Source organism: Cydia fagiglandana, chromosome 13, assembly GCF_963556715.1.
Source record: "Cydia fagiglandana chromosome 13, ilCydFagi1.1, whole genome shotgun sequence".
Lineage (NCBI taxonomy): Eukaryota > Metazoa > Arthropoda > Insecta > Lepidoptera > Tortricidae > Cydia > Cydia fagiglandana.
In genome coordinates this window covers 19,496,883-19,519,033 of record NC_085944.1, presented here as the reverse complement: position 1 = coordinate 19,519,033, position 22,151 = coordinate 19,496,883, and the positions used below count along the sequence as shown (strand labels likewise).

At 36.6% G+C, this 22,151-nt stretch overlaps 1 protein-coding gene across 1 annotated transcript in view; it reads right to left on the bottom strand.

Moving 5' to 3' along the window:
- Window positions 1-22,151, bottom strand: part of LOC134670385 (cationic amino acid transporter 3) — a 47,216-nt gene that overhangs the window by 8,814 nt on the left and 16,251 nt on the right. Inside the window, exons 2-4 of the mRNA XM_063528212.1 lie at window positions 2,055-2,286; window positions 824-972; window positions 274-409 (exon numbers count right to left, since the gene is read on the bottom strand). Coding sequence (XP_063384282.1) covers window positions 274-409; window positions 824-972; window positions 2,055-2,286 — 517 coding nt within the window. The remainder of the gene's footprint in view (window positions 1-273; window positions 410-823; window positions 973-2,054; window positions 2,287-22,151) is intronic.

Below are 22,151 nucleotides of genomic sequence, written 5' to 3'. Positions count from 1 at the left end.
AGCCGTTGCTTGTGTATGACTACCATAAAACATTTCTGTAGCAGAATATGTCTTTTAAACTACGTCATAGACTACAAGAGAGGTAGGCCACAGTGTGTCACAGAATTTCCTTCTTCGTGTACCTACAAGTTCCTGAAGAGTTAGCAGCGTATGCGATCTGAGTGATATTTCTGGGCTCTGACGTTTATAAGCCCTGTTAACCGCGTACCATCAGGCCTTTGACGTGGTATAACATATATATCTACCTACAAGAATGACACTAAATCCACTTACAAGTGATCAGAAGAACCAGCGCAAACGCGAAGAAGTCCGGATACTCTCCCATGAACCCGATTCGCATGGGCGCCCACTCAGTCATCGCTCGCGCCATGCTGTTGTTCGTCAGGCTGTCTATGTAGTTCGCCATGCCCTGAAATAAATCCAAATTAGTATACCTAATATTACGTAAAACTTTAAATATAAACGGATGGTGTTTAGCAAAAGTGTGTCAACCCACATAATTTTTTCAATAAAATGTCGACTGTAAGCATATTATTTTTGAGTTGATATCTTATTGCAAAATTAATGTGGGTTGACACATTATTGCGCATCAGCATCCAATTTAACAAAAAAGACAATGTGCAATGGTTGAAGAGTTTGAAGATGAATAATTGTGGGAAAGCGTGCCTTAACTACACTCGTGTTACTCGTGTAACATCGACCAAATTATGGATAAAGTTGTCAAAAGCCGAACCTGGTCGCCTTTAGGATACATTACTAACGGGAAAGAGGAAAACAAGAAGAGGTGGGGTTTACAAGTGATAAGTTACAAAGAGTCGCTCACCTTAGCCACGCTAGCTGTTCCTATCACGTACTCCAAGATGAGGTTCCATCCTATAGTGAAGCCGACGAACTCGCCGACGCTGACGTAACTGTACACGTATGCGGAGCCCGCTTTGGGGACTCGGGACGCGAACTCGGCGTAGCAGAGGCCTGGAAAAGAGACACGTTATGTACTCGTATCAAACGGCTAGAGTCGGGGTACGTCTAGCTAGAAACAAAAGAATGTGAACCTACTCTATAGTAGTTTAATATAAGGAAAGGAGTTAAATGGGTAAAGGAGGTAAATGAGGTTATCGACATAAAAACTCCTTACCTGTCATTTAAATTAACAACAATAACAATTATTTGAACAAATTAAATATTTTTTTAGAAAAATGTTTTAATTTGTTTTTATTGAGTAGAAACACTACTATATAAATTATAAACTGAAATAAATGTCATATACTAAGAAAAAGTGACCAAGGCCTCCAGTACCCCAGGCTGGAATCGAACCAGCGTACTCTGCTATCGCGGCAGGTGCTTGGCACTGGAGGCCTTGGTCACTTTTTCTTAGTATATGACATTTTTTCAGTTAATTTTTGTATAATATCAGGGGATGTGTCTTACAAGGCTATTTTGCAACATTTTATTTGAATCATCTCAATTTACTTACTGTTAATTATATTTCAAGACGCAATATATAAAGTAACAATATTTTGTGAAGTACCTACCTGTATTTAATGTAAGCCTGTTAAGCCCACACGCTTTCTGTTATGAGATAGCGGTTTGTTTTGTATGATATCACGTTTAAGATTTACATTACTACCTCACTACTTTCACGACTGGATTAAGCATTTTATGGAGGCGAGGAAAGATTCAGTTTCTTGAAGCAAACCAAAAAAGGAACCTTGAAAAATTTACTACCGTAGGTAATTTAAAACTATGGCAATAGGGCTGCCGGCGTTATTAACTTGAGGAGGAAAGGAAAAAGAGGAAATAAACTTATCAAGAAGCTGACGCAAGCACCAAGAATTTTAAAGAGTGACCTAGATAGCGGGGAAGCGGGTGGCGTTGTGATCACCTTTTAAAATTTCTTAATGCATTTTGGTGTCTTAGAAACTTCGTAAGCTCCACCTTCAGTCTTTGCAGGCCCTCGATTTATCAATAAATGTGATGGACGCGACGGCCAGGACTGTCCACACCGCTGCATACCTAATCTGACAATCTAATCACAAGTAAAAGAAGAGACTTACCGGCAAAAGCTGAAGCAATAGCAGCGACCAAAAAGCTTAACGTGACAGCGGGCCCAGCGACCGTCTTCGCCACTGCCCCAGCTAGCACGTAAACACCAAGACCTAACGTACTGCCTACACCCAGGGCAGTTAGGTCTAGGAGGCCTAAACACCGGGCGAGTTGCGTCGAGTTGTCGCCATCTTCGAGACGCTTGCACCGCCGGAGGACGTGGAGGATGCGCGCGCAGCCCATCTGGGGAAAGAAGAAATTTCAATTAAATCATGGTGAACTGTTGACCTTTCTAATTAATAGAAAAAAAACGTCACTTTAAGTGAGATGTAGCTCTAGGCTGGAAGGCAGCCAACAGGCTATGGAAGACCATTTAAATTTGAACTTTGCCCAAGAAAACGCTAATGTAATTAATTTTGCAATATTATAGTGTGTTAGGGCTGTGATGCGTGTTGAGGTAGAGTTTGTGATACTCTGTAGGTATATTGCTAGGTATGTATTTGAAATTTGATGGAGTTATAGAGCGGCTAATTTAATTGAAATAAACCTCTATAAATTATTATAACGATAAACAACGCGTTAATATTATTTGGAGCCTGCTATACCTACCTGTCATACTGCTGGACAAAGACTACTTTTCAAATTCTCTACTGATCTCAGTCCAGTGCTATTTATGGTCACTCTTCCAAGAAAGGTTCGAGTTCATATTATTAAGTACATTTAAAATAATTAGAATATATAGTGTGTATCAATTTAACATGTATTGAATGTACGTAATACGTGTTAAATTGTTCCTACAAGTGTTCCAAGAAGCATGTTTCCAAGTGGTTTAAGGCTGTTTCCACCGGTCGGTGCGTATTCAATTCGCATGTAAACTTGAAGATAGCGAAAGGATTAACTCATATCAAGAACGCACTTCACTTCAATGTTAGAAAATCACGGTTAGTTTATTGGCATGGTTATGTAAACTCGATAAAAAAAAGAGTTTCATTCGTTTTGGACACATGTAGCATTAAATACACAGAGGGCATATGGGCACCCACTAACAAGGTAGCGATATCGATACAGATAGGTAGGTACATTCAACATCAGTATAGGACACCAATATTAGGAGAATGTACCAAAAATATAAGCTACCCCAATTGTTGAATTTAAAAGTCAAAATGTTAAGTCCTCATCGTTTTTCCTATGAGTTATTTAATCTTAAACCTTTAACTATAGCTCTAATGATAAGATAAAAAGAAATTAAGTATAAACGAAAATTGTCTATGTACACAGTCAGTATACTAACGCTATACATATGTAAATATTGACTAAGTATACTTTTTAGATAAATCCTAAATCTGATGATGGTGACCTGATGACTCAAAGGCATGGCTTCCTCGCGTGACAGAGGGTCTACCGCGAACCACGTTCGACGTGTTGCCTCCCTGACACACTTACGTACGAATTTACAAGTGCGACAGAGAGGCAAGACGTCGAACGTGGTTCGCGGTAGGCCTTCAGGCGTGATACGTGTATTTTTATTCCGCAAATAAGCGTGCGATGTCTAAAGCTATGGTCGATGAAATTGAATCATTTTTCAACGAATCAATCCATTTAATTCTTAAACATTATTGCATTAGTGACATAAAGTAACTAGTCGATAGACAGATAACTAAGTAGGTATTGATAATAATAGATAGTTATTGCAATTGAATAGGTGCGTCGACGCCGAACATAAATTTGATGACCTTTACATATATCTCAATGATGGAATTTTATTTGTAGGTATTTGATAAAAATAAACAATTTTAGTTTATAAATAATTCTTCTTAAGTTTTTTTGAGACTGCATCAAAGGAAAAAGGAAATAATATTGCAACTGGTTTACCTTCGTATTTAGCGCATTGGCTCGGGAACTTACCTAACTGTTGTGGATAGGCATTTTACAAACCCGCCCTTTCTATAAATAGGTACGTGTTTTTACTTAACTGCTTTTCCAACAATACTTAGAGGTAGATATTGAAGACACTTTCAAAGGATATACATATAGGAGATCCACCCAGATAGGAGACTCGAAACGACATTTTATATAAAAAAAAATATCTACACCAAGTAATGGTGTACCATTAATATTTCCTTTTTAGCATGCATGTGTTATCACTGAAATTAATATTATGTCTTTTGCACTTTATAAAAGAAAACAAATCTCACATTACGGCAAGTCTGCTAGGCTCACATTTCCTTCTTATTTTTTATCACAGACGATACAGGAACTACAAGAAGGTTTCAAGCTATAAAATAGTCCTCAACCTAGCCCAACCCGAATGGACTTCACTCACAACTTAGAATTCATCGCAACGCTTGTACAACATTTTCCTACACCAAATAGCCACTAGTACTATCAAGTAATATTTATTATTATAGGTACTTATAAACATACATTTCAAGAAACCGAAGGTCGAACCCACGGACTCAGGTATAATCGTAGAATGGAAGACGTAATTAGGATGCCTCACACTTTAGGCTACAAAAGTGCTGCGTAATTGATTGCTTATTACATAACAGGCAACACAGGTACTTTACAGGAAATACCTAGTTGCTATTTAGTTAAGTGAGAAGTAATTTATACGCAATTTTCAAAAGTAAAAAAAAAAATGTCTCTAAATTTCATTCCTATTATGCGTTTAATTACTTATTGCTATAAACTATAAATGTGATAAAATACTTACACTTAAACAAGATTTTTCACTAAAACAATCGTTAGAAGACATTAATGACAATAATTACCAATTATTAACAAAAATTAAAATAAATAAATACGGAATGTACAAATCACAGTGACAATTCACCAAACAGTGACAAGAACAAATGAAATGTGTCTCGTCATGAGCTGTTTGTTTCCACAATCTCATCGCCTGATCCTATAGCAAATACTATTATTATTCTTAGCAAATTTTATAATTATTTGATTGTCTTTGTGTTATGTCTGTTAAAACGTCTTTTGGAACTGTATTTCCTCTATAACCTAAACTTTCCCCTGATTGCGAATCAGAAAACCAGTACAAGAGTGGCACAAAGCCAAGTTATGGCGTCAGTCAAAAAACCCGAAAACTCTGGCGCTGGTTCGATTTTAATGACATATCAGTTTATAACTTTTGAAGTAGGCAGTGTAGCGAAGCGAATAAAAAGTATAAAATAACGTATAATTTGATTCGGTGCCTATTTATTTCAGAAAACCATTTCAACTGTGGTTGAACGCGCAGAATCAGATATAAGTATCTGGAATCGGTCAACTCGGTCTTGGTAGACCCACCAAAATGTATTCCAAATGCGTTCCTCTATAGGTTCTTCTAAAAAAATACTTTGTCAAAGTTTTGTTTTGTATGATTCGCGCAGTCATTTAACAGCACAGCGATTACGATGATTCATAACAAAACTGCGAACTGCGTCCTGCTCCTGCGTCTAAAAACTGACGTTCTTGTATACCTTAATTTCACACAATAAAGTCCAAATTCAAACTAATTTCACAACGGCAGGTAAGGCTGTTTTGCTTGGTGTAGAAAACTGCGGCATCATTACTTCGATTGCATGCTATCGTATTTACCCTATTATTACATTATTTCAATAATAGAGACCCATTATCACAACCAAGGTCGTCCATACATATTCGCATCATATCAATACGAACATTACATGTATGAAAAACTATACAACTTGAGGCCTTGATACTTGAACTCTAAAAATCGTAACTTGCTGTGATAGTGATTTGACATGCCTTACATGAGGGCCCCCCCACATCTGGCGTCTTTCGAGCGTCGGCGGCGTCGGTCCAGCGCTATGGAAAATGACGTCGCTGCGCAGTTGCGTCGACGCTGCGTCGACGTTGCGTCGACGTCGGCCATAGAATTGTAGACGCCGACGCTCGAAAGACGCCAGATGTGGGGGGGGCCCTTGCCTACACACAACTTAAAATGTCGCACAAGACGGTTTCAGAAAAAAATCCTACCGCAAATTAACGCTACGGCTGTGGAATGAACTACCCCCCGGGACTTTTTGAGGGACTAAGTGCAAGGAGTACTTCAAAAACGGAGTGTGCAGGTTCTTAAAGTATCGACACATCGAAATTTCCATTTTCGGTTCTAGCGGTAGGTTCTCTGGAGTTGCGCTGTTTTTGATGTTGCTCGGATTGACGTTGTAACACTTTAGGGTAGGCACCCAGTGTTATAAACGTCTGAATGTTATTGTAGATAGACACGTTATAGGTTAGAAAAGTAGATGTTTGTTTGGTAAGAATTTGGTGGTTAATATACGTTCTACACGGGTATTAGAGTAGATAGGTCAAGGTCGGAGACCAGAAATGTTGTTTTTAATCTTCACATATACGCTTTTGGCTATATTTAGAGGATAAAACTTACCGGAATGGTAGGTCATCAATCATCTATAAATCGTCGCATTTAGCGCATCCATTGTTCGTTCCTGCATTGTGCTGGGACATAAATACCTTGTTTTCTTTGGAGTTTACACATTTCACAATTGAAATACATTTGTACATGGTTACACTACATATAAATAGCTTTGACTTGGTAAAGCGGGTTGAATCGGTGTTGTTTATTACTGTCGCGGTAAACATTGACGTACGTCAATGACAGTTGGTTTGTTGTCTGTGGTTTTGCACAGACAATCAGTCATACATAAAGAGTATTTATGAATAAACATTTGGTATGTGTTCTTTTATATTTTGCAATTCGTAGTTATAAATAATGTCCTTATTTTTAGCTTTCGAAATTAGTAATTCTTTTTATTTTTGGTGACTTCGGTTTTCTGTAAATTGGATCTGGTCAGTTGCGATGTCATTGAATGGGAAGTTTTCCATTCACCACTTTGTCTGTGGTTTTTGCCATTTGATTTTTCGCTGGATCACTGGGATATTCCGTGACAAGATGTAAGACGTAATTTCGACATCAGGTCGGCAATTAATTCATGGGCTTGGCCCAAAATATGATTAACCTAGCTTCCTATGCGCCGGTAATGGCGGCATAACCTTTTCACCTCTTTTAAACCAACTTGCAATCCCTTTACAAATATGAGGCATCATTTTGTTTCACCGCGTGCGCATACGTCGCCACGTCTGGTGTCTAATATAAGGGACTCGGCTTAGAAACCGGGTCCTTTTTGGCTAGGCCTGTCCTTTGGCTAGGCCTACTTCTTGGCTTGGCCTGTCCCTTGGCTTGCCTTCTTCATCTTCTTGGCCCTATGGCTTTTGGAAGATCTAGGGTGGTGTCGCACCATGCTAGTTGAGAAGCCGTCTTCTCCACTTAATTTTTGGACTCGAGGTGAAGTGTTTATACGATAAAACTGTGAGTTAAAAACTTATATTTACATTAGTGACTGTGTTCCTTTGATGGAAAGGATAAACAATATTTAAGTCTGAATTTCTTTTTAACGTGAACTTTCTACATGGTAAATTCTATTATTATTATGAAACCTGTAATTCCTATGTAGGATTTTGTGTGTATTGCAGGCCCGAGTATGCCTGAGATGTACTTAAGTTAAATTTAATTAGTAATAGTTACGGTATATAATTTAAATTTTAAGTGTTGAGGCCGTAGCAGGTCCTATTGTGGTGTAAAGTGAATAAAAGTATTTAGTAAATAAATTTGTATTTTCATTTGGATATGTCATACGTTTGATGAGGATAGTATCCTGGCGTCCTAATTTAAATATTTGGATATCTATTCTCACTCCATAGTGGCAGAAACCACGACCCTATCTATGCTCGTAGTTAGCCGTAAGCATTTTTGAATTTTTAAGTAGGTAGATCTTGGGGGTTCTGGACCACTTACCCAGAGCTCACCCTCACCTATTACAGTGGCGTGCCCAACGTATGGCCCGAGGAGTATGACATTTCCAAGTGAAACATTTTAGAAATATTTTAGTATTAAGGTTTTTATATGTAAAGGGAATTGCAAGTTGTTGTTTGAAAGTGTTGTTTGTGTTGGAGGTTAAACTTATTAATTTAACCAACTTATAAATAAAGCTATACTTTATACGCTAAATAATTAGCTATACTTAAAGAGATTTTCTCAATATTTTAAAATACTTTAAAAGGGTTAAAATCTTATAAAATTTTAACTTATCTTTAAAATATTATAACTCTATACTGACTTACTTCTGATATTACATATCAATCTTGAAAAATGGATTTCATAAAAGCGGGTTGTAAAATCACCCATTTACATAAAGACGAAATGTCACATGAATTAGCGATTCGCAGACTTCCGGTTAATCCCATCTCACGTAGATCCAGTCTGTGTCAAGCTTTAAAACAGACTGCAGATTTAGCCAAAAAGGGTAGTCTAAAGTTCCAGGACTTGGTAATAAGTAATGAAGCTTCCGAATTAGAACTCTGTCAGCATAAGGTAGAGGAGATAGAGTTAGAAGCAAAAGGAGAATTATCAGCAGCGGCGATCGACAGGCTATCCTCGCGTTGCAAATATCTATTGTGTCGTATTTCACGGTTGCCTCAGGAGACCGAAGCGGTACTTCTGTTGAAAACGTTAATTACTTCTTTATTGGATCGGTTGAATGAGCAAGGCTCTTCTGCGTCGTCTGGTTCGGATGATGACTTTCAATCTCCTAACGAATCTCGTATTGTTAGGGAGATTATTTACAAAACGGATAAGACTTTTAATATAAATTCTTTAAATTTGAAATTTAAAGGTGACACTTGTGTTCGTACTTTCCTGTCTCGCCTCGAAGAGTTGCGAGATGCTAGAAGAATTTCCGAAAGCCGAATATATAGAGGTTTTCCTGAGATTCTCGAAGGTCCTGCGTTGTCGTGGTTCCGGTCGCAACGTACGAAACTTACTACTTATAAAGAAGTCACCGCGGCTTTACAAGATGAATTTGATATACCTGATTTGGATCATCAGTTGTTACAGGAAATACGGGCTAGGACTCAAGCCAAGTCTGAAACTATTGTTTATTTCGTATCGACCATTCTAGGAATGTATGAGCGTCTTGCAAAAGAGGTTCCTGAACAAGAAAAGCTGGATACTATGATGAGAAACATTCGTCCGGAGTATTCCAAAGATTTAGCTTTACATGACATAGGATCGATTGAGCAGTTGAAGTCGTTGTGTAAACGCATAGAACTAGCTCAGGTTAAGGCTAAACAATTTCGTGAACCGGTTTTATCAAACCAGTCAAATAATTCTTCATCAGAACATCCACCAAAGAACGTTGAACCTAGGAATAGGTCCTTCCAGTCTCGTTTTCCTAATTCTTCCAGAAACTTTGTTGCTGCGGCAGCACAAAGCTCTTCTCAACTAAAATGTTTTAGATGTGGTAGGTCCAACCATAACACTAAAGAGTGCAAGAGCTCTAGAGATATCGTTTGCTTTAAATGTGGAGAAAAAGGGGTGAAAACTCCCGAATGTGTTAAATGTAACTCCAAGACAAAAAACTAAATAAGGTCTTTTCTGCTAATAATAAATGTCGATCTGCTGCTCCCTATCGCGCAGAAAAGACGATTTTCTTTAATCCTCCAAAGGGAGACAATAGGGTATATGCGCTATTGAATATACTTAACTTGAATTTCAAGGCTTTGTTAGATTGTGGTGCCAGTGTTAGTTTCTTGGGCCACAACAGCCATTTAGTATTCGCCACAGGTGGGATTCCTATTCAAAAACATACGAAACCTGTTATGGTGAACGTAGCTGACGATCATCGAATCGTATCTACTGAATATATGGTTTTACCAGTAAATTATAAAGGTCAAGTTAAACTTATACACTTTAATATTCAACCGGAGATTGCCACTCCAATGGTACTTGGTTTAAACTTTTGGAGAGCCTATGGATTAGCTCCAGGTCTCATTACTGATATAGAAAAAACTGATTCTCATGATATTGCTAGTCTTGACGCTTTACCGTCAGAGACAGGACTTACTACTTATGACTCTTTATCTTCTGAACAAAGGTCTCGACTAGAGACTACTAAATCTCTTTTTGATCAAATTGATACTGATAAGGTTGGTTTGGGAAAGACTCACTTAATTGAACATGTTATAAATACCGGAGATACTCCTCCGATAAAACAAAAATATTATCGACTTAGTCCTTTTAAACAAGCTGCACTAGCTAAAGAGGTAGATCGTATGCTGAAAGAAGGAATTGTCGAACCTTCTCATTCCCCATGGAATTCTCCTGTCGTTATGGTGGAAAAACCTAACGGAGACTTAAGACTTTGTTTAGATAGTAGAAAAGTAAACGCAGTTTCAAAATCTGATGCGTATCCCGTACCACATGTTCAATACATACTGGATAATTTACGCGATGCGAAATTCCTTACCTCTCTTGATTTGAGTGCGGCATATCATCAGATTCCTCTTAGTGAAGACTCCAAGGAGAAAACTAGTTTTACTGTACCAGGAAAAGGGTTATTCCACTATAATAGAATGTGTTTTGGTTTGGTAGGCGCTTCTGCGACTATGCAACGTCTCATGGATAACCTCTTTACCTCACATTTTGATCACAAAGTTTTCTGTTATATTGATGACATAATTATTTGTACTTCCGATTTCGATGAACACATAAGATTACTTAAAGCGGTTTTTGAAAAATTAAAATCAGCAAATTTAACTATTAATATGAAAAAGTCATCCTTCTGTAGGAGTGAACTGAAATATCTAGGATATTTAGTTGATAGATACGGTCTGCGAACCGATCCATCTAAAATTGATGTAATTTTAAATTTTCCTACGCCTAAAGATGCTAAGGATATTAAACGTTTTCTTGGAATGTGCGGTTGGTACCGTCGTTTCATTAATAATTTCGCAAAGATAGCTCGTCCCTTATCTCGCTTAACGAGTAAGAAAGTAAAATTTGAATGGACAAATGAAGTTAACGATTCTTTTAACATACTTAAATCTGCCTTAGTTTCTTCTCCTATTCTTAAATGCCCTAACTTTAATGAAAGCTTCTATATACATACGGATGCATCTTCTTACGCCGTAGGCGCGGTCTTGACTCAGTCTTATAATGGGATCGATCATCCGATCGCATACTGCAGCCGTACACTTAACCAACCAGAGACGAACTATTCGGCTACTGAGCGCGAACTCTTAGCTGTGATTTATGGTCTCGAGCAATTTCGTGCATATGTAGAAGGGAGAAAATGCTATATTATAACTGATCATGCATCTTTAAAATGGTTCCAAAACTTGAAAAACCCTACTGGACGATTAAATCGATGGGCGTGTAGATTAAGTCAATTTAACTTTGAAATTATTCATCGGAAGGGCAAAGAACATGTCATACCTGACTGTCTTTCTCGTATTCATGTCAGTTCTATAAATTCTGTTACTACTCAAGACCCTTGGTATCTTGATATATATAAAAAGGTATCTGAAAAACCTTCTCTCTTTCCCAACTTTAAAATTGAAAATGATAAACTTTTCCGTTACTCTAAGAATAAGTATCGTCTGACAGCTCAATTTGACTGGAAGCTGGTACTCCCTTATGAGCACCGAAATGAAATCTTAAATAAGTATCATGATGATCCTACTGCCGGTCATTTTGGCGTGGCTAAAACCCATTCCAAAATAGCGGACTTATATTATTGGCCTACGTTGTTTCAAGACGTGAAAGAATACGTCGATTCTTGTGAAATTTGTAAAACTTATAAACCTGTTAATTTAGCTCGTCCTGGCTTGATGGGTAATCCCCGACGTATATCGTCACCAGGCGAAGCCATATCTTGTGATATTCTTGGTCCCTTTCCTCCGTCTTATTTGAGAAATCAGTATCTTTTTGTATGTGCTGATTATTTCAGTAAGTATGTGACTTTGTTTCCACTACGCAACATAACTGCAAAAGCTATAGTTAAGTGTATGGAAAAAGGGATATTTCTTATACATGGGGTTCCTAAATATATATTCTGCGATAATGGTGTTCAATTTACTTCAAAAGACTTTCGAGACTTAATGTCCAAATATAATGTCCCTCATATTTTCTATAACCCTAGATATCATCCTCAGACGAATCAAACGGAACGAGTGAACCGTGAACTTGTAAGAACTATTGCTTCATACGTGCGTTCTGATCACCGTAACTGGGATAAGAACATATCGGAAATACAATGTGCATTAAATACAGCTCGTCACGAAGTAACTAAAGATACACCGTATTTTCTAACACATGGTCGTCAGATGATTCTAGATGGTTCTCTTTATAATAGTGAAGGTCCTATAGATCAAAACGCGCTCGAATTAGATACCAGCGGTGAGTTTTCTGAAAAACTTAAAGAGCTCAAAACTATATTTCAAAAAGTGCGTAACTCGTTGATCGCCTCCCATGAACGTAACGCTAGGTATTACAACATGAGGAAGCGTCACGTAGAACTAGAAGAAGGACAAATCGTTTATAAAAGATGTTTCCCATTGTCAAATGCAGCAAAACATTTCTCAGCTAAATTAGCGCCCCGTTATGACAAGTGTGTTATTCATAAAAAATTAAGTCCTCTTGTATACTCTTTAAAATCCTTAGAAGGAAAACTTCTAGGTAACTTTCATATAAAAGATATTGTACGTCCTGGTGAAGCCGAGCCGTCTTCGTAGCGGTACTCGTCTTTTCACTTGTTGGCTCAATACTTAAATTTGAAATATCCTATATGACACTAAATACTGAACTTACCTATTGAACTGAATGCAGCCTGGCGCAAGCTTGTTTTCATCAGACCGGGTAATCGTTCCATGTATTTGATTCTATATATATATTGGTACCGGATGCATACGGACCAATCTTAATCTTTGATATGTCCTTATAAAGACATAAAACATCAAATAATCTGAATAAACTACAGAAACTTACTTTACTTATAAACCCTTAAGTGGGACTACTCCATAAAACGTTATTAAATCGTGAAACGAGACTACGTTCTCAATAAACTCTGTACTATGTCTAAACTTTTGTTTGTCGATATAGGAATTGTGTATTGGCTAGATGATGCAGCTCTTTACTTAGTTCCACCTTTGTCGGTGATAGGCAATTTCTTTAATAAAGGGAAAGTTTTTTTTTCTCGGGTTGCCGTCTTTGACATCCTCTTCTAGATTTAGGTAAGTATTCACTAGGAATAAGTAGATCCGGATCAAAATTAGTTGCTAGATTTCCTTGGTTGAATTGGCCATTCACCAAGTCATAGGTATAAGTTTTGTCATAAGGTTTGTTTTCTTTACGGATTAGCTGTGTTCTCGTGGTTAAGTTTGGTTGGTTAAGGTGTAACTTCATATTAGACATATAAATTAAAAAAAAAAAAAAATTTTTTTTTTTTCAAAAAAAATTTTTTTTTAACCCAACTAAAGATGAACTGTAACACTTTAGGGTAGGCACCCAGTGTTATAAACGTCTGAATGTTATTGTAGATAGACACGTTATAGGTTAGAAAAGTAGATGTTTGTTTGGTAAGAATTTGGTGGTTAATATACGTTCTACACGGGTATTAGAGTAGATAGGTCAAGGTCGGAGACCAGAAATGTTGTTTTTAATCTTCACATATACGCTTTTGGCTATATTTAGAGGATAAAACTTACCGGAATGGTAGGTCATCAATCATCTATAAATCGTCGCATTTAGCGCATCCATTGTTCGTTCCTGCATTGTGCTGGGACATAAATACCTTGTTTTCTTTGGAGTTTACACATTTCACAATTGAAATACATTTGTACATGGTTACACTACATATAAATAGCTTTGACTTGGTAAAGCGGGTTGAATCGGTGTTGTTTATTACTGTCGCGGTAAACATTGACGTACGTCAATGACAGTTGGTTTGTTGTCTGTGGTTTTGCACAGACAATCAGTCATACATAAAGAGTATTTATGAATAAACATTTGGTATGTGTTCTTTTATATTTTGCAATTCGTAGTTATAAATAATGTCCTTATTTTTAGCTTTCGAAATTAGTAATTCTTTTTATTTTTGGTGACTTCGGTTTTCTGTAAATTGGATCTGGTCAGTTGCGATGTCATTGAATGGGAAGTTTTCCATTCACCACTTTGTCTGTGGTTTTTGCCATTTGATTTTTCGCTGGATCACTGGGATATTCCGTGACAAGATGTAAGACGTAATTTCGACATCAGGTCGGCAATTAATTCATGGGCTTGGCCCAAAATATGATTAACCTAGCTTCCTATGCGCCGGTAATGGCGGCATAACCTTTTCACCTCTTTTAAACCAACTTGCAATCCCTTTACAAATATGAGGCATCATTTTGTTTCACCGCGTGCGCATACGTCGCCACGTCTGGTGTCTAATATAAGGGACTCGGCTTAGAAACCGGGTCCTTTTTGGCTAGGCCTGTCCTTTGGCTAGGCCTACTTCTTGGCTTGGCCTGTCCCTTGGCTTGCCTTCTTCATCTTCTTGGCCCTATGGCTTTTGGAAGATCTAGGGTGGTGTCGCACCATGCTAGTTGAGAAGCCGTCTTCTCCACTTAATTTTTGGACTCGAGGTGAAGTGTTTATACGATAAAACTGTGAGTTAAAAACTTATATTTACATTAGTGACTGTGTTCCTTTGATGGAAAGGATAAACAATATTTAAGTCTGAATTTCTTTTTAACGTGAACTTTCTACATGGTAAATTCTATTATTATTATGAAACCTGTAATTCCTATGTAGGATTTTGTGTGTATTGCAGGCCCGAGTATGCCTGAGATGTACTTAAGTTAAATTTAATTAGTAATAGTTACGGTATATAATTTAAATTTTAAGTGTTGAGGCCGTAGCAGGTCCTATTGTGGTGTAAAGTGAATAAAAGTATTTAGTAAATAAATTTGTATTTTCATTTGGATATGTCATACGTTTGATGAGGATAGTATCCTGGCGTCCTAATTTAAATATTTGGATATCTATTCTCACTCCATAGTGGCAGAAACCACGACCCTATCTATGCTCGTAGTTAGCCGTAAGCATTTTTGAATTTTTAAGTAGGTAGATCTTGGGGGTTCTGGACCACTTACCCAGAGCTCACCCTCACCTATTACAACGTGATTTAAAAAACACAGTACATAGTGCAACATATAAGTGTAGTGAAAAATGACAAAACAAGTTAATATTTTCAATGTTAGAATGCTACCTGGACTACCGAAGCATGACCACTGACAAATCAAATTAGCTTCAGCCAAATTGAAATTGGATATGTGTGGCAAATTGCTACAAATTAACAATGAGGCTTTTCGACTCGAGTCATGGTATATTTAGGATGTCCATTATGTAAATTGAGTTAGGTAACTTATTTTTCAATAACTGCTGGTTGGCTAAAGGCTGCTGTTGCATGTGTCCATTATAGACTTAAGCATCTGATAAAAGGGATCTTAGGAAGATAAAAAATAAACAGAAAATAATATAGGTATGTTGTGCCCCCGAAAATTAATCCAATCTGAAATTTGATTTATATGAATTCATTTTAATACAGATAGGTACAATGACCAAAACCACAGCATTCCCTAGTCTTATATATCAGCAGTATCATTGTACAAACTAACCCAGCCAATAAAACAATAAAGAAAGCATAAAGAAAGTCGTGTTTCATTGTTTGATCGTCTGTGCATAGGATCTTGTTTAGCAAACATCGCTTACCAACTTATCAATGCCGTCATCGCAACCTTGTTGCTACGAATAGAGGTAATCTTCAACTCGCTTCTTTGACTAATTGTAGATTTTACCTCTTTGTAATAGGGTCTATGAATGTTCAATTGACTTTGCTACAGTTAGTTCGATTTGTAGGTTTGTGGTGTGCATTAAAATTGTCGAAGACAGGAACGTCGACCTATGAATGAACGTCACCTAGAGGGTAGCTTGGAGACAGTGTCTGTTCTACATTACTGTGATGACTTGTGTGACGACTTTGTTTGGAAGGTTGTAGCAGATGTTCATTCTAGAATTGTGCAATTGTGATTTCATATCACACATTTCATACACATGAAAATTTATAGTAACAACCAAGAGCAAATGATTAAAGTGCATTTCTGTATACGATCTTAGAGCGATGTTTAACACGATACAAAGTTAAGGGTAGGATGCTAGCATGACAAAGTACGAATAATTATCGACCGAATTCAAAATGTTGGTTGGTAGAATGAATTTATTTCTTCATAAACCACTACAACGCTAATAGGTTCTAAGTGTTTAGACTAAGTTTTTTGTGGCATTATTGGAAAAAATACTTTTTTTTGAACTCCAAAGATAACAAAATGTAGGTATGTAAACCTATTTCTTTTCTGCTTTATTGACAGGTAAGTTATGATACCACCATCCTCCTCGCGTTATCCCGGCATTGTGCCACGGTTCATGGGAGTCTGTGGTCCGCTTAACAACTAATCCTAAGATTTGGCGTTGTTACTAGTTTGTAAAAGAAATACATACCGAAATTGAAAGAATGAATTTAATGTATGTCACGGAATTTATGCCCTTATATCTAAACGAGGTAATATTTTGCCTGAGGACCAAGGCAAACGACATGCGTGGTCAATCCAATTGACTTTAATCTCAAAATTATCCTGTTTGCGAGGCTTTGACCCCAATATTACTCCGATACTTGCACTAAGTTACCGTTATACCTTTATTTGGATATTATTATTTTATTACAAAACGGAATATTTTGGTTAAAAAGGTGCCTCCTTCCAAAAATCCCACAACCATAATTTGTGGCAAAGGTATTAACTATATTTCTTTGTAGTTTTCTATCTGCCGATCAATTCTTAGAGACAAAACAAAAGTGGAAACTCACGACTCCGCAACACCATCCCGCCGCTCTTTCAATAGAACTACCGATGCCGAGATTTACCAATTTAATTAAATAACAATTAATTAAAACAGAATGGTCGGCCATTATTTAATAAACAGCTCTCACAACAGTGCGGTAAGATTGATAGATCACGTCACGTTAGATTGGTACGTAACACGCACTCATTGAATTAGATAACTATGAGGCATCGTCTAGGAAAAATGCCGACTACATATTACAATGATACTTATGAGTTTTCAACGTTCATCAGCAGTATGTGTATAATTATAAAGTTCAACAGTATGTATGAGTATGTATGTAAAAAGCAGTATAACTTCACATAAAGGTGCACAACACGATTAAACATGCACGAGTTGGACGTAAAAAAGGCAAGTGACGAAGACTGTAAACAAAGTACCTCTAGATATATCACACACGCATACACACAGAATTGTGGAACAGGGAATAGTCGTGACCTAGATTTGAACGTCGATACATAATTTCTCAAGGGCACAGAATAAATAATAGTACTAGGTATAGAAGACTCACTCTCTAACAAAACACGTCTGTTGCGATCAGCACAGATATGGCCGCTAGGTGGCGATAGCGCCACGCGCGGCATATGGGTTTCCCCAAAATTGGGGTGGAACGGATGTACTTTTAGCTACCTGTAGCAAAGCGACGAAATCGCGCCACGCCTGTCAAGGGTCGAAAATAGGTTATACCTATTATGTATTTATTATCTTACTGCGGTTTTAGGTAAGTACACGTCAAACAACTTAAAGTTACATACAGTACAAGAAATTGATTTCTGTGCTACTTTGGATACACTCATTCATCTTATTGAAACTATATATTATATTTTCATTGAAGACTCCTATTTGAAAATATCTGCCAGAAACATAACCAATTAACCAGGAGACCGATTCCGTCGTTTCTGTATTTGTCCTATTTTGATATGACCCCGCATCGTGTCATCAGGCGTCAGGGTCGTATCAAAATAAGATGACAACCTACCTCAAGACATCGGTGCCGCATAGCTGAATTAAATGTTCTAGGTACTAAGGTTCATGCTGTTAATTCTCATTAATCAATGATCATTTCATATACTTAGACATGGATTTTTATAAAAACCAAAAAAATAAAAACCTGGTGTGGAGCATCCACATCCACCGATGACTACAATCCTGAGGGAGCGACCACAGGGAGAGAGATAGAATTGTGTATTTTGTTTTGTTTTTAAATTAAGATCATTCTATTATTTAATAAAATGTTAAATAAGTGCTACATAATTTACTGAGAGCCTATATAAATATTAGCTAAGTATGCATAAAACCTAACTACGAGGTTAGCACAACAATGCTGCACCGAAATTGAACAATATTTACGATGTCAGATCGTAACGTATCTATAACTAAACAATATTGCAAATATTGAGGCCGGTTCTGTTTTAAAATTTGGATACGATTTTCAACTTATTTTTATAAGGTCAGGAGACCGCGAGCATCAATCAACGTTAGCAACTCAGACTGATAAAATACAATCAGTCATCTAATAGTAATAAGGCACTTATTGGTCGTGGCCTTAACATTGCAAATATGAACGTAGGTAATATATGATCGTCATCATGTAATCAACTGTAGCTGGAAATATCCTCGCGCCCGTATCCTGCGTCTCCAGACATCGCTATTTTTAGATTACGGTTATGTTCAGTTGATGTATTGCTAGGGGACGTGTTTGTGGGGTCTAATTTAATAAATTTTCATCTTAATTGTAATCTTTAATCAATGTCGTCAGTGTATGATCAGTAGGTACCAATAAATAAATCTATCGACCTATCTATCAAGTAATGCTTATTATAAATGCAAAAGCAACTCTACTTGTCTGATACTTTGTATGTCTTTCTTCTTTTTATTTTTTCACGGTCAAGAAATATATTTTGATAAAATTTTATGGGCGAAGACAACTTTCTTTTTCTACTTATATTGACTTTCGTGTTTAAACTGGCACAGAGTAGTCCTACGCGGGCGGAGCCATTGTACCAACTAGTATGTAAAAGTAGCTGAAATAGTAACATATGTATGTAACACTTATATGGATTATCGTTTACCTACAGCGATCAATGGCATGTTTTATGCAAATACACAGCTTCCTTAAATGAGAAAAAATATGCAAATCGCATTCATATAAATGTGGGTTTGGCATAGATCACTAGGTCAAGTTTATTTGTGTACATTTGGTTTGTTAACTTATTTGCATATGGGTATTAGTTGATGTGTTGTATATTGCATTTATGGTCAAGTGGTTGCAGGCTTTTTGTAAGGACAACAAGGAAATAGTTTGAATGAGTACACACTTCACACGCTAATGGGGTTTGAGGATTTGACGGCTTAGGCAAAATCAAGCGTTATGATTTTAGCAAGCAGTCTATGTATTGTCAAACTAAATATTTCTGTGCCACTTTGTACACATATGAAAGCCGCTAAAGAAACTAATATTATTTATACCGTACCTTGGGTACGTATGTTTTTTGTATTGTATGTTCCAACGTATGACATATAATATACTGAACACATTTTAAGGTGACAATAGTATTTTTGTGGTTCAACTGACTTCCAAACAGAACGAGGTTTTATACTTATTTACGAAAGAAACCGTAGTCTGGTAAGGTTAGTATTTTTTATTTTTTTTACTTATTTCTTGTAGATTTCAAGGTACCTAATTAATATAACGTGTGTTTTGCAAAGTTTGCGGTTAATATTGTTATATAATTTTACGTCAACGTTAAAATAGGTATTAAATAAGAGTAAGGCAGACTGGTGCCTTACTGCCTAACAAATCTAACAATAACTAATAAAAAATCAAATTTGGTTACAGGCAGGATATAATATACTCGTAACTATTAATTTCTTATGGACCAAAGAGACATTAAGAGTACCGCTTCCGTACTAAAAAATAATCTTTAAAAATATTTGTCATTGTGTAAAAACGCCAAAGTGTTATTTTAACTTCAATTATTTGCATCACCTCAAAACTAAAAACGCAACAGAAAAGGGAATATTTATAAAAATAGATTTTATGTTTTTGAGATTATTAGTAAGTACTTAAGCCCTGCCTACCTAATTATATTTTTTCCCGTTCAGCCCTTGTCACGAAAGAACTAATGCATAATGATACTAATTTATTTATTAGCTACAAATGTAATATTTTATTTCAGGAAATTTCAGTGAACGTCATCCGTTGCCTTGGAGATGTCAATATTGAGTTATTGAAGGGTTATTGTGTTGCTGAAGAGTTATTTCATTAGTAATTGTACCAATATTTAATCAGCAGTCATCAAGTGGTTATTAAACAAAAAAGGTGTGAGTACTGTCTAAAGTAGTTATAAATTACTTTAATAACAATGTAAGTTATGTTATGTAATTAAAAATATTGTTTCCATTTTAATTTATCTTTATCCAGTGGTCGTAGTACAGTCAGCCAAGAAAGTGCTCTACCACTTTTCGACTCTATCAATCAGATGATAGAGTCGAAAAGTGGCAGGCCTCTTTCTTGGCTGACCGTACCTATCTATTGAACCATCACGCTCAGCGATTGTTGCGCCATTTAGGGTCCTAGCTAAATTGGTTGTTCAATACTTACATTATAGAATTACCTATTTATGTGGTGACTGAGTGGCTACCGCGAAAACAGAACTTCGAAAATTGCGGGGATCTTTCCCTTTTACTCCAATGAAGGCGTAATTAGAGTGATAGAAAAATGCCCGCAACCTTGCGAACTTCGATTTTTGCGGTTATAGCCCTGTTATAATACACAAATATTGTATATTACACAAAAGATTGAAATGTGTAAATAAAATCCCTTATCACCTATTAATCGAGCAATCGAGTGCAAAATCTATTAATTATTAATGGACCGTTTTTCTTAGCATGTCGTAATTTAGTTGAGAAATATCTGCTTTTTAAAAGGCCTCTCAGTAATTAAATATTATAATAATTCTTTCTAACATTAAACATTAGCATACCAGTTTCCATTGTTCCGGTGTTAATCACCATAGTTGTTTCTTATACAAGTGTACCACAAAAATATTACGAACGGAAATTAAATAAATTCCTAGTTTAGGAATCCAAAATTCCTTAATTGTTTAGCTAAAAGAAAGTGAATTAGCCGATAGGCGTTAATGTTTGTTGTTACAGTTAGTTTGTAAAACAGTATTTACAAACACGAGATTGCTTTCGATCTAACGAATGCGTTTACGTTCCGGTTACATGTAAGAACCTAGAACCTGTCCGGATTTAATAACTTGTTACGGATTTGAACTGGTTATGATACGACCTATAGGGGTACAGTACAGGTAGGGTGTTTGGTACATCGTTTGCCAAATTAAAACGGCAGATAGGTTGAGTCATTTGCTATCTTCCTAGGCCTAGAAATTTTCAATTTTGCGCACTTTTTTTTTCAGCTCTATGTAGGTCAGGAAATGAATGCTCAAAAAACGTTGTAGAGGGAAATGCTAGGAACACAATTTTTGACTCCGTAACTTTGTTTAGACTAATTAGGAGGTAAACATATCAAAAGTCCCCGGCTGTAGCCCCGGTGCTGCGGGGTAGAGGGGGGTAAGAAGGTCGAATTTTTCGGTTTTTCATTGATATCTTGGAAACTTTGCATCTTAGCGACATGACTACTAAGACAAACCGAAAGCTCATAAAATTAGTTACAAGTTTTATCTAGTCAAGTTTTTCGATATGTATCTTGAATAGTTTTTGAGATACCCGCTCTTGAAAGTTTATTTAGGGATTTTAATTTTATCTTGATATCTACATCAGTGATGCTGTTAGGCCATGTTTGGTATCATTTTCGTATAAATCGGGGGTGCTGAATTCATTTATGGTATCACATTGGCACTATTCCGAAGTAAAACCAAAATTAAAAAAAATATATTTTTAAAAATCCCTCTTCACGCTTAAACCACTGAACCAATTTCGTTGAAATTTGGTATAGAAATAGTTTCAGTCTCGACACAGGACATAGGATGGTTTTTATAACCAAAAGCATCTTTTGAGGATGTGAAAAGTGGGGTGGAAGTTTGTATGAGGAGTCAATAACCGCTGAACCGGTTTAGGTGAAATTTAGGATGGTATACATCTCTGATTTAGATGAAAATGATACCTAACATGACTTTAAACTTTACCTTAAGCAGTATTTACCTCAGGAATTCAGTTTCGTCGACGAAGTTGAATTCGCCCCATACTCCATTTCACAACTTTAAAGGATGATTATTGAGATAAAAAGTATCTTATGTCCTGTCTTGGGACTCGAAATGTCTGTATACAAAAATTA